At 38.2% G+C, this 14,992-nt stretch overlaps 5 protein-coding genes across 5 annotated transcripts; 2 read left to right on the top strand and 3 right to left on the bottom strand.

The window, feature by feature from the left end:
- Nucleotides 1–1,097: 1,097 nt before the first annotated feature.
- PAAG_05557 (hypothetical protein) lies at nucleotides 1,098–1,423 on the top strand (the record flags this gene model as incomplete). Its single annotated transcript, XM_015845612.1, has 2 exons — nucleotides 1,098–1,206; nucleotides 1,341–1,423. 2 exons carry the CDS (start codon nucleotides 1,098–1,100, stop codon nucleotides 1,421–1,423), a joined length of 192 nt encoding a protein of 63 aa, XP_015699838.1.
- Nucleotides 1,424–2,530: 1,107 nt separating this feature from the next.
- PAAG_05558 (hypothetical protein) lies at nucleotides 2,531–3,120 on the top strand (the record flags this gene model as incomplete). Its single annotated transcript, XM_015845613.1, has 2 exons — nucleotides 2,531–2,756; nucleotides 2,837–3,120. The coding sequence occupies 2 exons, from the start codon at nucleotides 2,531–2,533 to the stop codon at nucleotides 3,118–3,120; spliced, it is 510 nt and encodes a 169-aa protein (XP_015699839.1).
- A 446-nt stretch (nucleotides 3,121–3,566) lies between these two features.
- On the bottom strand, nucleotides 3,567–3,868 carry PAAG_12060 (hypothetical protein; the record flags this gene model as incomplete). Its single annotated transcript, XM_015847600.1, has 2 exons — nucleotides 3,567–3,756; nucleotides 3,813–3,868. 2 exons carry the CDS (start codon nucleotides 3,866–3,868, stop codon nucleotides 3,567–3,569), a joined length of 246 nt encoding a protein of 81 aa, XP_015702750.1.
- Nucleotides 3,869–4,162: 294 nt separating this feature from the next.
- On the bottom strand, nucleotides 4,163–6,336 carry PAAG_05559 (ABC1 domain-containing protein; the record flags this gene model as incomplete). Its single annotated transcript, XM_015845614.1, has 2 exons — nucleotides 4,163–5,348; nucleotides 5,420–6,336. 2 exons carry the CDS (start codon nucleotides 6,334–6,336, stop codon nucleotides 4,163–4,165), a joined length of 2,103 nt encoding a protein of 700 aa, XP_015699840.1.
- Nucleotides 6,337–11,404: 5,068 nt separating this feature from the next.
- PAAG_05560 (hypothetical protein) lies at nucleotides 11,405–12,021 on the bottom strand (the record flags this gene model as incomplete). Its single annotated transcript, XM_015845615.1, has 3 exons — nucleotides 11,405–11,511; nucleotides 11,563–11,912; nucleotides 12,005–12,021. 3 exons carry the CDS (start codon nucleotides 12,019–12,021, stop codon nucleotides 11,405–11,407), a joined length of 474 nt encoding a protein of 157 aa, XP_015699841.1.
- Between the last annotated feature and the right edge of the window lie 2,971 nt (nucleotides 12,022–14,992).

Genomic DNA, 14,992 nt, shown 5'->3' on the forward strand with positions numbered 1-14,992 from the left:
TTGCGCAAAACGGGTCTCATAACCTGTGAAGGATAGATTGCTTGATTGATTATGAAGCGATTGCTAGCTATGCGGAAGTTATATACAGTGCAGATTACGTAAGAAGGCGGATAGACCTGACAACATTATCTTGAATCTACTCTGCAGTCAGTGAGCAATTATTTCTGTTCATATGAGCTATTCACTCTTTTAATGTGTCCTCCTGGCTCTTGCTAAGCTTCTTGTTCAGTGCAGTCTTTACATTGTATGTTTTTTTTCCATTGGTTCTTGCTCAAAAATATTGATAAGAAATGTTAAATTTACATGCCAGAGATAGGATTTTCTGTTTTTGATTATCATTATAAACTTCAATGGTGCTCTGAATACATTTTTCAAGATCATCTATCTTATTGGTCATGGTGATGGTGATATATTAATATTTGAAGATTGATTAATGAAGAAGTTGATATTTTTATCATTATACTGTTTTTATTGTTACACTGTGGCGCACCCACATCAGGTGTGGGTGCGCCGGGCATGATTAGTATAGAAGGTCTCAACATCACATCAATAATCATTAAGTCTATTTTTTTTTTTTTCTTTTTGTCTGAATCTCAACACTTACAGAAGATACACTAATTCTTACTCTTATAAATTCTGAAGCTCAGATGAGTTTTATCAGTGAATTTTAAGTCAAATCATATAATTTATAATCAACAAAGTATACATCATGCAAAATAGAGAGATTTGATGATCATCAAACACACTCATTTAAAATCATCAATTTAGAGATAGAAGTCTTATAAACCAACTATTATAGTATCATAATCTAAGTTCTTACACCTAGGGCAATGTATATTCCTCTATGTAACTAGTGGCAGGTCCGGGGGCAGAAATGGAATGACAAGCCGGTACACGCATAGTAGATCCACTCCATAAAAACGTCACCTCATCTGACTTCAGTATCACACTGGTATTTCTATGTCATGGCGGTCATCACCTACTTGCCTTGACCACTTCAATCATACCTCCTGCCAGGTCGAGAAAGGAGAGTGTGATTTTAGCCTTGTTCCAGTGTCACGAGCATCACATCGATCTTACGCCTCGGAGTGCTCGTTATGCCTCGGATTGCTCGTACGCCTCGGATCGATCGTATGCCTCGGATTCCTGCGGATCGCCACGGCCGTTATGCCTCGCTTATGATCAAGCTCGCGTACGCCCACGGACGTATATATATTTCATTCTTTTCTCGCTGTTTTCTCTCTTCTTCTTCTTCTGAGGAGAGTCATCATATAGATTAGCTAGTCATTACGAATACTACTATCTTATGCCTGCTACGTTCTGACTCTCGTCATATCCAGGCAAGGCAAAACTTGGTGTCCAAGAGCGCGATGGTGAATCAACCCCCACTTCACGAATGTGGCTAATAGCCAATCTGATTTGACGCGGAGAAATGCTTCGGCGGCGGCCAAATCGCAGTACGGATGCAGAGAGCGGTATTCAGGACCCAGTGGACAGCCGCAGGCACATCACCTCAGAATGACATCTCCAGTGAGGCTGATGAAGGCATTATTAATCGCGAAAATCACATCGTAGGGAAAGCGGCCTTTGAATGTTTAAGAGAGGCGACAACTGTCTGTGTCGTCTCCATTGCAATGGTGCAGCCGGGCATATTGTCAACAATGACCACTATTTGAAATACGGCACCGGCGCTCTGGAGACAGCCATCAATCAAAGCACCGTTATCCAAACAGCCTTGGAAGACGGAGACCCGCTGCTGGTCGGCCGCTACTAGACAGAGCCGGAAGAGCTTTTCTTGCTACCGATGGAAACGGAATTGCACCGCTGAGCGAACAAAGCCGGCAATCAGGGTACATCTAAAAGAGAATAGACATTCATTTCGATATGCACAACCAACCGTTAAAAAAAAGGGAGAAAATTAAGTTGAAACAAACAAGAAGTAAGATATTCAACACTTCATTCAACGCGCTATTTTTCCCTTTCTCTTTTCCCTTGACTTTCCCCTTTGACCTTTGCCTCGTTTCTTGTCGCTAATAATCCCAAATGCCTTCCTATGCCATGTTGGGGGCCACAAGCAGTTCTGACGGACCATCATCCATGTAAATACTCCTTATATCGAACAAACCACAATATCCGAGCGTAGAAAGGTCGGTAGAAAGAGGTCGACAGGAAGAGGGGTAAATATATGTACTACTTATCATTCGGTACACTTTGGCATTGAAAGCCATCATGTCTTCTCATACGATTTCTCAGAATACTCCTACAACTTCCTTTCCGCATCCGAGACACCTGGTACAAACCGTATTCGAATCTTAACAAAAGGGAGTGCAGATGTGTCGGAACTGCTGATAATCAAGAATGTGAGATATAACAGATTTTGATGCGGTGGGGTTTCATAGTAAGCTTGGCCTCGAACTCTTTTAGTTTACCTGTATAAATGCGTAGAATACGCATATATCCAGCCTGATAAATATCTCAACTCTTTAAGACAGACCAAACTCTCCACCACCTGCTCGCTGAGATCCAGGCCATGATACGATCTCAACAAGGGGTACCAAGCACTGATGCAATACAGACCGGCTTCTGTGGTGTTGAAACTCAAGGACCAAGAGTTCTTCAAGAGATGCCTGGCCATCTGTCTTATTACGATATTTTTGTTCGCTTTTCCCAGGACGAAATCTCCGAATGGGCCATTCTTGACGTGGTCAACGAGTATCTTTTTAAGGCAATGATGTTTTCTGATGATATATTGGGCCGTATGCATTTTGGTAGGAATTTCGATCTGGCGCCTTTTCTCTCTTGAAAAGGACAAAAACAATGAACTTGCTAATCGCAGGATTTCTACATCAAATTATTTATCTGAGATGCACCATGGAACTCAACCAGCATCTTCTGGTGGCCGAAGCCCTGGTGGCAAGTTGTATGCACGATGACTGGCCACATACATTTCCTATTCCTCATTGGAATCTTGCGCAATCCCGTACAAAGAGCACCTTCAAGTCCATTCTCGAAATTATAAATGATCTGTACTGTGATCCTGTGATCAAAAACGACGTTCAAACGTTAGATCTTCTGAATAAAATTAGCAACGGTCTCCTAGCTCAGATGCGCGGGGCATGATTCCTTACTAAGTATTGAGTGCAGCCATTAGGGGAGGAACTGCAGAGGCAGACAACTCAGATGATCCACACTTGTGCATATATGATTGGGGAGGCTCAACAGGCTGGGAAGGTTCAAATGCTTGATTTTGTGCTTTTGCATACTCTTACGCTCTCAATATTCTATCCCACATTTACGGCTCAGGACTGGATCACCCGTGAGAACAAGGCTCGTCTGCTGAATTTCAAAGCCTGAGGAGATATTGCCATGTACGCAGGCTACGGATGTCCTACTCTCTACGCAGAAAGAATCACACGATATATTCTCCCAAGAAGCCTAGACACGGTTGGAATGATTTGGCACATCGTGTGAGCGAGGACGACGGATACATGTCCAAGATCATCCATTGCTTTATGCAGAGAGCTTTGCCAAATCCTCCTGCAGGATTCCCCATACAGAAGCCGGATTTAATCAAAATTGCACATCTCGGGCTGGATTCTGTTGAAAGAATGCTCGAGCCAGGCGAATACAGGTGCCGGAGAAGATCCGCCGAGAGGTTGGAGAGATGGGCCAAGATGAAGAGACATTCCGGGTATTGGTTCGTTGGGGTTTGATGGTGCGGAGTGGATGGGGCTTGGGACGAGTTCCCAGATCTGCCTGTGTCATAACAATTGTTATATAATGAATACTAGCTACTTTGTGGTAATTCTTACCATGGAATCTTGCATGAAAATGCCGTTTCCGACTCGTCAAATCTCCTATGAAGCATGATGCTTCTCAACCATCAAATCTCATCTGATTTTATTTCCTAAGTCTTTTCACAGCGTTCAGCTAGCGCTCTCTGATGTATAGAGAGTCCGGAGGTTGGGAGTGAGAGGGAGAGGGAGAGATAGAGAGAGGGATTGAAGTGGTAACCCTCCAACTGAGCTTATAGACTACAAAGTTCATCCCTATGTGTATAAAGAAGGATAGATTCCCACCCTATATATATGAAGGATATTAGTATGTATACATAAGCGAATTAAAAGGTTCACGGCGTAATACCTAGTTCATCAGAGAACTTCTAGCCTTCAAAAATGTTTTGATTCAATTCTACACCCATCTCCTTTGCCATCTTTTGCATTTGTGCCTCTATATCGTCTTCCATGCCCCCTCCGCGGCCTAGAAATTGCCTCAACTTGCTCACGTAAAACCAAATATCGGAGCTCAAGAGCACGAGCTTGAAGACGACATGACGGCCATAGTTGCGTATCTTTTCGGTTAATGACAGGTCCGGGATTTCTACCAGTGCGCGGGAAGCCCAGATGCCGGTAATCTTGATGCGGTTAACAGGAGAGCCCAGATATTGATTGTTTGCTTGAACAATGCGGAAATTGCGGGAAATAAAAATTAGCTCTCGAGGCCACTTGGTTTCGTCACCAAGGACACCTCGTGCTGCTTTTCGCATGGCTTGCTGCATTTCAAAATGTCTATGGGCTTTTTCCTTTTTGCTAAGCCCCTCTATACCTTTAAAGGTAGAAAGATCGCCACCACGATATGGTCGCATCAACGTTGCAGAGGCAAAAATGTCGGTGTTGGTAACGCCCCAACCTCGTACTATTTTATGTAAGGTTGAATTGTCGAAAGTGAGGAGAGCCTTCCAAAACTGGGCATATTCGTGTCGGAATTTGGGCTCCATATGAATATAGAGGCCATGATCAATCAGGACAAGTTCAGCTTGTCCGGACGGGCGACGGCGCACTAGGACATTGCCAGGGTGAGGGTCACAGTGTAGCCAACCCCAAAGGAAGATCTGAGCGGAAAAGAGATCAACCATAGTCGTCATGACCTCTTTCAGCGAAAGTCCGAGGCCCCCATGCCCATTTCTTCCCTTCCAATGGTCGCGGATTGGCTTAAGATTTTCGTGCTGTTTCTCGTACCTGTCACGAGAAGCAGCGGCGTGAAAAGGTGCTGAGTAGCCTTCTCCGGAGGGAGGGTCAAGAGGGGTTCCATGGCATCCCGGGCTGCCTTGCCGCCATCCGCCTCGCCACGGACGTGTGATTCCATGTTTGTCCCATAGCTTGACACCCTCAATCCATTCGGCAGTCATCACCCGTTTGGAGCTCAGTTCACGGTAAACTTTGGGTATATACACCCGGCGGCGGAGGCGTGGTTCAGCGGCGACTAGCTTTGCCATTCTCTCGGAATTATTGGCTTCGTTTTCAAAATCTGTTTCCAAGTACAAACGTTCGCTAACGAATGGAATGAGGCTGTAGAAAGGAATGTCAAAAACTCGGCTATAAATATAGGTTACTACCCTATATAATTGTGATTCACTCACCAGTTAGCAGGGGGTAACGGTTCTGAAGAAGAGAAAAAAAGAAATTCGAACGGATGGCAAAGGAGGCAATCCAGGTCATCCCCGTCACCCAGATAGTGTGAATGGAATGCGTGAGGTAAGAGAAGAGGAAAGAAAGGGGACAAAACGTACTTGAAAGCCCATAAATCCCACTTCACCTGCTGAGCAATTTCTTTCTTTTGGACTTTTATAGCAACCTCTCTTCCGTCTGGCAGCCTTGCCCAGTGCACCTGAGCGACGCTCGCACTCGCCCTTGCATTTCGCTCCATTACGCCACTGCCACTTTCTGAATTTCCATCAAAGGATATGCCGAAGACCTCGTCGACAGGGCGGCCAAAGTCCTCCTCTATCACGCGAGCGACGTCTTTCCAGTCATTTTGTGGGGCGTCATCGAACATGCGAGCAAACATTCTCTGGAACTCGGGCGGTAGGATGGCAGATTGCATAGCAATGGCCTGCCCAATTTTCAAATACAGGCCACCGTTGGCGCGGAGCAAGGAGGATAATCGATCGGCGTTTCTGGCATGTACGGCAGCTATGGACTCAGCGAAAGGCGGGTTGGGGCGAAAGTTGATTTTGTAGTCGAGGGCAACAAGCATGCCAAGCGCAAAGGTACAGGTCGTGCGAGTTAAGGAAGAGGCATAGAACCATCTGTCAATCCCGTAGACAACGCCCCCACCGAGGGAGACATAGAAGAGCCGGCGCAACCATTTTCGGGTGCCAGGGTATGTTCTCACGATGCCAGGTTTGGAGAGAGTGCTTGGAGGAGGGAAAAAGGGCTTAAAGCGCTGGGTATGAATTCGTTTCAGGGAGAAAAAAAAATCAGGTTGCGGGAAAGCCTTCCGGGGAATAGATATTGTACAACGAAAGATCTGAGAGTTGATAGAGGGAGAGTGCATTACGTGCAGTAGTTAATAGTAGCAGATTGAGCGGCGGGCGGAGAAGAGGAGAGAAACCTAATAGCAGGGTCGCGGCATTGCTTGTTTGGCAGAGTAAAAAAAAATAAGCCGCTATATGTCGAGCTTTTGAAGCCTTGCAAACATTCTATCCATGTTAGTATTGGCTTACATCAATATATTTATATCACAGATGTCACATCATGTCATATCATATCATATCAAGATGTCAGATGTTAATGTTTGTTCAGTGGCAGAAAAGGAAAGTTTTCAATTACATAAGCATCATAACTAACGTAATCGATAAGCGAGTCGGCCACATAAGCAAGTCGGCCACTTTTCATCTCATCCCAGAACAACATCTTCATCAAAAATGTCAACCACACAAAGAAATAAAGCCTCTACTCAGGAAGGAAGGCTTCTTTTAGCCATTCAAGCATTTAAAAATGGTCAAATTTCAAGTGTATGAGCTGCAGCAAAGCTGTATGATGTTCCACATTCCACCCTAGGTGATCAGATACATGGTCATACAGCACATGTTAACACTCCCCCAAAGAACTGGAAACTTAGTCTTACAGAGGAAGAATCTCTTGTTCAATGAATTCTGGCCATGGATGAATGAGGTCAGCCTCCCTGGGTTGCAGCTGTACAAGAAATGGCCAACCTTCTTCTTGCCAGCTGAGAATTCAATTGTTAGGCTCAGCGCCAGGGCTCGGCGCCGGGGGGGCCTAGGTTTATCTCCATCACGTGACCACGTGATGGCGCCCCACATGTAACTGTGGGATGGTTGAACCTTCTATTCGGAGGAGCTAGCTAGGTTATTGCTATATTACATACAAGCGATCACGTGTGGGTGGGGCGGTCGCTAGGGCAACGCCACCCAGGCGGGCACTGCTACACCCCCCCTCGCATCGCCATGCGGGATCTCGAATGCCATATGCAAAAAAGGAAAAACTAGCTATGCCATCCTCAAATCCATTCAAATCATGCTACATACATTAAGTTTTGACATTCCTGCCTTTTCTGCCTGTAAAACCAAGTAAATCAAGGAATTGTTGAAATGTCATTGTGTTCAGAGATTTAGTCAATCTGTCTGCTATCATTTCTTCAATTGAAATATATTCAATCAAAATAATGTCATTGTTCAATTGACTACAGGTGTAATGGAATCATGTGTCAATATGCTTGCTCCTAGCAGTGATCACAGCTACAGTGACTAGATTGATCACATCTTTATTATCTATCTTGATTGACAGGGAGTCATTTGCTATAAAGCTCAGATTCATCATTATGCTTCTTAACTATATTATTTTATGTATGATCTCACTCAATGTCATATATTCAATCTCATTAGAACTCAAAGAGATGCATGACTGCTTGCTTGATCACCATGAAATTGATGCACTGATAAGCATAAAAATGTAGCTGAACATAGACTTTCAATCATCATTCAACAGATCAGTTCAGTCAGAATCTATGTATTCAATTGACATATATATCACATTCAGGAACTCATTCTCAGGTCCTTCATCATCATCATTCTTCATGTAAAATATGCTGATTTCACATGTGTCTTTCAAATATTGAATGATATATAATAGAATCTTTCATGTTTTAAGAGTAGAGGCAGCATTCTTCTGTATCAATAGAGAAGCTGTGCAGGTGATATTCAGCTGCAGTTTAACTGTCAAATACTGCAAGCAGTCAATGCTGTGTTGAAATTGCTGTTTTGTAAAACCAGTCTCTTTTTCAGAAACAGAGAAGTTATTCAAATATAGACTCTCATCTATGAGTGTTCAGATAGTAGTTACATCATCCAGGTGAAAATCTTCTATCAATCAATTGATATAACATCAGAGGATCAATTCAATGCTGTCATTCATACATTTTACTTTCATATTTAGATATTTTGTGAGTTCATTCAAATCTTTGATCTCAAGCTTCTGATGCAGAACATCAACTAGTCAATCAGCATCCTTCAAAGTGTTCATAAATATATGAAGATTGTCAACATATATGATCATATAGAGATATTTTTGAGCTGAATGCTGTCAAAGAATAAGATCATAAGAACTTAGAGTAAAGCTGTTCTTCTATAGCAGAGTCATCAAGTAATCATATCATATTTTAACAGCTGAATTCAATCTGTATAGGAATTCTTCAACTGCACAAACAAGCATACATGAAGCTCCTTCTTTGAAGTCAGTAGATTGTCTTATATAGACTGTTTTTTCAAGTCTTTCATGTAAGTATATTATCACTATATTCACCTGCTGTAGGATCTAACTGTGTTTTGTGACCATTATAAATATCATGTGATTCATGATATCTGTAACTACAAGGATATATGTTTCTTGACATATTCTTTTCTTGAGTCAATTGCTGCAAATTACTTATCTGAACTTCTGCAATATATCATTTTCATTAGTATTAAGGTTACTGAAATGATTCTTTTTGACAAAGACTCAGCAGCTAAGTGCCATCAGCTTGCTGTGAGGAACATCAGAATGTGAAATTAATGTTCAAGTCTTCTGATATTCAAGATTATCAATTTCATGTTGCATAGATTTCCTTCAATATAATCTCATCTGCAGATGATTAATCATATCCTTGAAGCTTTTCAGCAAGTCACCTGTAATTAAGGAAGGTGTGTATATCATGAAGGCTTTCACAAACCTCATTCATGAAATATGTGATTTCAAAAAATTAAGAACATCAGAATCATCCTCCATCAAATAGATGATAGAAGTTGGGGTATTTTCAACTTCAATTATCATGATAGTGATGAAATCCTTTTGTATTTCTTATACTTTTGTAGAGAAAACTATGTCAGATGTATCAATAATCTTATCAGAGATAGGACTTCACATGCAATAGATTGAGCTGTGAAATTTAATAAGTTTGCATAATTTAGTCTGAGTGGACAGCTTATTCACTAGCTTCTGCAATTCATGAAGATGGACAAAAACATCAGATCTAAGCTCATAAAAGTGAATGATCTATAGTGACACATTCATCAATACTGAAAAAGAAATTATATGAGGACTACAGATAAGCTCCTTGCTATCATCATTTATGATTGAAGGCTAATACTTTTCATTATATAAGATTGTAGATGTGAGTGTATTATTCATGATTAAAATAACTATTTTTAGAATATTTGCTCAGAACTTCTTTAGAATTTTCTTTTCTATAATAATTGCTCTGACTCATATCATAATGAGGTGGATGCCATGTTCAGATACACTGTCTTGATGAGATGATTGAGAGATAGTTGATTCTCACACTGTGCTATCAGCAATCATTAATGTTGTCATTTTTTGTGATCAAAAAACTCTGTCTACATTTGTCCTGATGTAGGCAAGGGCTGAAAAACTAAAATTATTAATAAACTTAACTCAATGAGAATAATAATCAAATGCTTGATCTTTACTATATAAGAAATAGATTCATCCGAATCATATCACATCATCTGTGATTAATATGAAATATTTTATGTCTTAGTGAGATTCTATAGAATGATCATCTGTATCACTCAATGTGCAGTTATCACTCATCAAATTAATATAGATCTGTTTTATTGGCCTTATAGCTTATAGTATGAGAATGATTAAGTATTTACACATCATACCTGCTTTGACACAGGTGTTGCAAAAGAAACTAGTCTTGAGACTTTTGATGCAAATACTGAATAGTGAATTCTTTATCAAAGCTATAATGACTCCTGTGTGTATATGCCTCAGGTCAACATACTACTCAGCAAGTGTTCTTACAGCTGTAGATGATTCTTGAGATTGGGATTGAGCATTAACAAGATCATTGTCACCAGTGATGGCCAAGGTCTTAGCATAATCATTATCATATATATGTGATTTTGCTGTGAAATAGATTGCTTTTGACTCATGATAAGTATCAATTTCTGACATTCTTTCAACTATTTTATAAATTGAACTCTGAGCTGTGTGAATCATGGTGAAAATAACATCATTGAGAGCCTTGATGATGAAGTAGGACAGAGTGTTCAAATTTGAAAGTTCATATTGAAAATTCTGATTCTTCAACTTAGTAAAAGACACTAAGTTGACAGTAAGATTTAGAATATAATGAACATCACATATAGATATATCCTCTTCATCAGATTCTAGAATGAGATTTTCAATCTCTTTGATATGATCATATCTACCATCTGCTATATGAATCTTAAGATCACTGTTATAGATTTTCTGTTAAATAATAGACTACTTTTCCCTCATCATATGAAAACTTATACATATGTTGAGAAATCAAAACTTGAAGATAATGTCAGTGATTGCTGACAGAGCAATCACAGTGTTGATAGCAGTAAATTATGTAACTAGAAAATCAGAAGATTTATTCTTTTCATCATTCTTATTCTTTTTTTTACTCTTTCATTTATTGCAACTGCTGATGTTACTATTTTTCATGAACTTGACAATTTTGTTTTTATTTGTCTCTCTCCACTCTTCAATGACAAGTTCAGAGTGTAATCATCAACAAGAGTTTTTAACATATTGATTTAAGTGACAGATCTCACATTTGAAACTATTCAAATTTGTGATGTCAGATGAGTTGAAGTTTACATGAAAAAGATAGCTGCATTAGCTCATAAAGGTTTGAGACATTTGTTGAACATGCTCATATAATTTGTTAACTACTTCATGAGATCATTAATGTCAATATTTTCAATAGAATCTTGATCAGTCATATAGAAATCATTCAAATGCATCTTAACAAAAGACTTTTGATGTTCTTTCAAATTAATAAGGAAAAGATCATGATAGAAGTCCTCTAAGTCATTCATCAGTTTCTTATAATGTGCAACTAAGTAGTGAAATCTTCTTTAAAATGCCAAATAATCATTGTTGATGTGTAGTATAGTCAGCTTCTTCATAACATTGAGATGTTCTTCTGTCAAAGACACTGTATATTCAACATCAATCTTTTCTCATAACATGGTAGCATTGTTGGGTTCCAAGACTTCAATGATTGTATGTACAGGTCTCAATAAAAATTGTAATATACATTGATAGAGTTTTTTGATTCAAATATTTCATTTTTCAGTGTTCAACATGTTTTGACTAATATCATCTGAACAGACATATTGATTCTTGATTAGAATGTCAGTTTCACTGATGACTTTGACATCCACAAGAATTTCTATATGTCAGATTTGATAATTAGTGTCATCAAATGTAGTTATAGCCTTACTATCTATAGCTCTTTGGACATTCTTTTGATATTCACAGATCTGAGATTTGAAATCATCTGCAGAGATATCATTATTGATATTTGAAGCATTCTGATGTGTCATTTGTTGACAAAAGATCAATAAATCTGCTACACTCATTGTAATCATATCAATTGCATTAAAAGTAGGCATTTGAGGCTGAAGGCTTGGGGTTCTTTCACTAGCTGCTGTGAATTCATGTATAGACTCAGAAGCAGATGTTTCATCAGACTCACAGCTTGATGAATTTATGAAGTGATTTGAACTTGATTTCTGCTCTGAGTCTTCTAATTCTTCATTCTCATCTAGTGATGAGAATGCTCCAACAGCTCTAGAATGTGATCATAAAGATTGCTTTCTCTCTGTTAAAGAGGTAGATAGTTCAGTTATTAGATTAGAGAGTGAACTCATCCAGACATGTACACAGCAGTTCTTAACATGATTTTTATTAAAAACCAGCTATCCAGGCTATAACCTGTGGGATGGTTGCACCTTCTATTCGGAGGAGCTAGCTAGGTTATTGCTATATTACATACAAGCGATCACGTGTGGGCGGGGCGGTCGCTAGGGCAACGCCACCCAGGCGGGCGCCACTACAGTAACCCAGTGGACCAGTATGATCCGGTCACGTGATCACGTGAATTATTTACCATATGTCACATGACCACGTGGGCTGTTTATAATCTAAGCAGACCCTGACATCTTTTTTCCTCATCAATCTTAGTATTTCATTATATAGCAATTAGCAACGCAGAGAGATCTATCTTAGACAGCTCACATTCACTCTCTAACATAATACTAAGGTTCCCTTCTACCTTTCACTCAGCTTTCAGTAGAAAACTCAAATGTTTCAGTTGAATTAGAATCTGTCTGTTGAGAATTTGACAGTATGTCTGATCAGCTGTTGAAGAAAATAGTATAATCTGACATCAGATGATCATCACAGACTTCTAACTTCTTGAAAGGGGCTAAAAGAACTGGTGATATCTTATAACAAGATCAATTAATCAATCACATATCTCAATTGAGAAATTCAAAAAAGTAGTTCACTTAGACAGTGATTGTATTTATAATGAATTGACAGTAATCTTTAATGACATCTTTGATGATGAAAAGATATTGAGAGATACAATCACATGTCTGAGAATGAAACAAAATAATATTACTAATCAGACTGCTGTCAAGCAGAGTCAGATTGATGAGTTAATTGCTGAACATAATGAACTTAGTCACACTCTAATCTGTATAACAGTCAGCAATCAAACAGTAAGTTGAGATGTCATCTTCTCTGAGACTTTCAAAAGATCTGTCAAAATTGATAACTCAAAATATCTTACTGACAGCAAGAAATTAAAATTTGAACACTAGCTCTCTCAGATGAAAAACAAGCTTCAAGAGAATATCAATCACTACCTCACTGAGTGTATGAGAATTGCATGCATTGAAAATCAGACTGATGAAAATGTGATATATCATATTGTATTCTGTATGAAAGAGAACTACTTTGAGCAATATCAGACTATAGAAGAGATATTTAAGCATCTCAAGTTAATATATAAGAATGCTAACAAGCTGTATAATGTTAAAAGTGATTATCACAAGCTGATTATGCACAATGAGAACAACTATTATGAATTTATTACAAAATTCTTACATCTAACAGATGAGGTTAAGATTATCAAAAAAGACTATAAAATAGACTTCAATGACAAATTATTCTTTGATCTTCAGAGAATGATAGTAGTAGTTAATATAATTATCAATATATACTCTGAGTTTCAGAAAATATATACTTAGACAGCTTATACTTTTCAGATAATCAATGTTACTCAGAGATCAAATAGCTTGTGAGAAAATGAATCTAATATCTTCAAGTTGAACATCTTACAGATCTTCAATAGTCAGACTCTCCTCAGCACTTTTGCTATAAAATTTCTCATTATCATTAAAAAAGTCTCAGACATCTGTTCAGACATTCAGTGTTACTACTGCAAGAAGAAAGATTATATTGCAAGAAACTATTTCATGAAGCAGAAGTCTTAACAAATAATCACTAAGCTCATAGAAAGTGATATTTTTGAGTCTTTAGCAGATTTGAGAAAAAAGTAAGTCTGAAAGAAGACTTCATTTCAGATAGTTTAATAGTCTATTAGAGATTTGAGATGAAGGACTTAATTAAAAGAAAAAGCTTTAATATACTAATTAAATTAGTCTATAATAAAATTGCTACTTTTACAAATTCTCTTACTGATATTAAAGCAAATAATATAAATTTTATTAATATCTGATATGTTATAGAGTTGATGAGATTCTTCAATAGAAAGTTTCAAGAACTCTTATTCAAATGTCACATAAAGGAATATAATAATGCTTCTGATAAAGTAATAGACTATACATTGATTCTAAATCTCTGAATAAATAACTGAAGATTTCAGAATGTTCCTCTGCTGATAACAGATTTAGATCAGCATTTTATTATATTAGAATGAAAATGATTAACAGCACAGGATATATAACTTGATGTAAAAAATCAACACCTGGTTTAATCAAATAGATGATTCATTTCTGAACAGATAGTAGAGCTGATGTTGAAGATGATACCTGAGTCAATACTGAAGCATTCAGACTCTAAGTCTGAGCACCAAGTACCAAGTAGATATAAAATAAAGAGAGATCAAACTAAAAAACAAGATTAGACAGAAGTATTAGACTCAGCTCTATGAATTGAAAGGGATCAGTTTAGTCATGATACTCAAGACAAGGCAGAGACTGACCTGGGAGAAGACGGTATCACAGATGATGAATATGAACTTCATTAAGACTATTTTCTTTCATTATTATATGAAGAACAAGTGCTTAACAGTCTTCATAACCAGTTTGTATGAAATTGATAGATAGCTTGAGGAGAAGTGAGATTTAGTGAGAGCTGAGAATGAGTCTGATAAGAAGCTGATTAACAATTTATCAGAATGATTAAAAGACTAAGAGAACTATTTCTTAAAAAAAGCATCAGATAAATTATTTCCTCTATAAAAAAATATTAATTTTAAAATAGAGCTTCAGTTTGATGTGAATCTCATTCAGAGCATTGAATATATATATCTATATAAGATGAATCTACAGAAGCTAAAGGTAGTGAAAACCTATCTTGAAGTTAATCTAGCAAAGGACTTTATCACTTAAGTTCAATCCTCTACATCTCTTCAATTCTGATTGTCTGTAGTGAGAAGAAGTTATAATTCTGTGTTGACTTTTACAAGCTGAATGCTATAATCAAACAAGATTAATATCTTCTACTTCTAATATATGAGCTGATAGACTGACTCAACAGAGCAAAATCCTTTACAAAGCTGAACATTTGGCAGAGGTTTCATTACATCTGAATGAACTCTGAGTCTGAGGACCTAATCA

This window comes from Paracoccidioides lutzii, assembly GCF_000150705.2.
Source record: "Paracoccidioides lutzii Pb01 unplaced genomic scaffold supercont2.15, whole genome shotgun sequence".
In the NCBI taxonomy this organism is placed as follows: domain Eukaryota; kingdom Fungi; phylum Ascomycota; class Eurotiomycetes; order Onygenales; family Ajellomycetaceae; genus Paracoccidioides; species Paracoccidioides lutzii.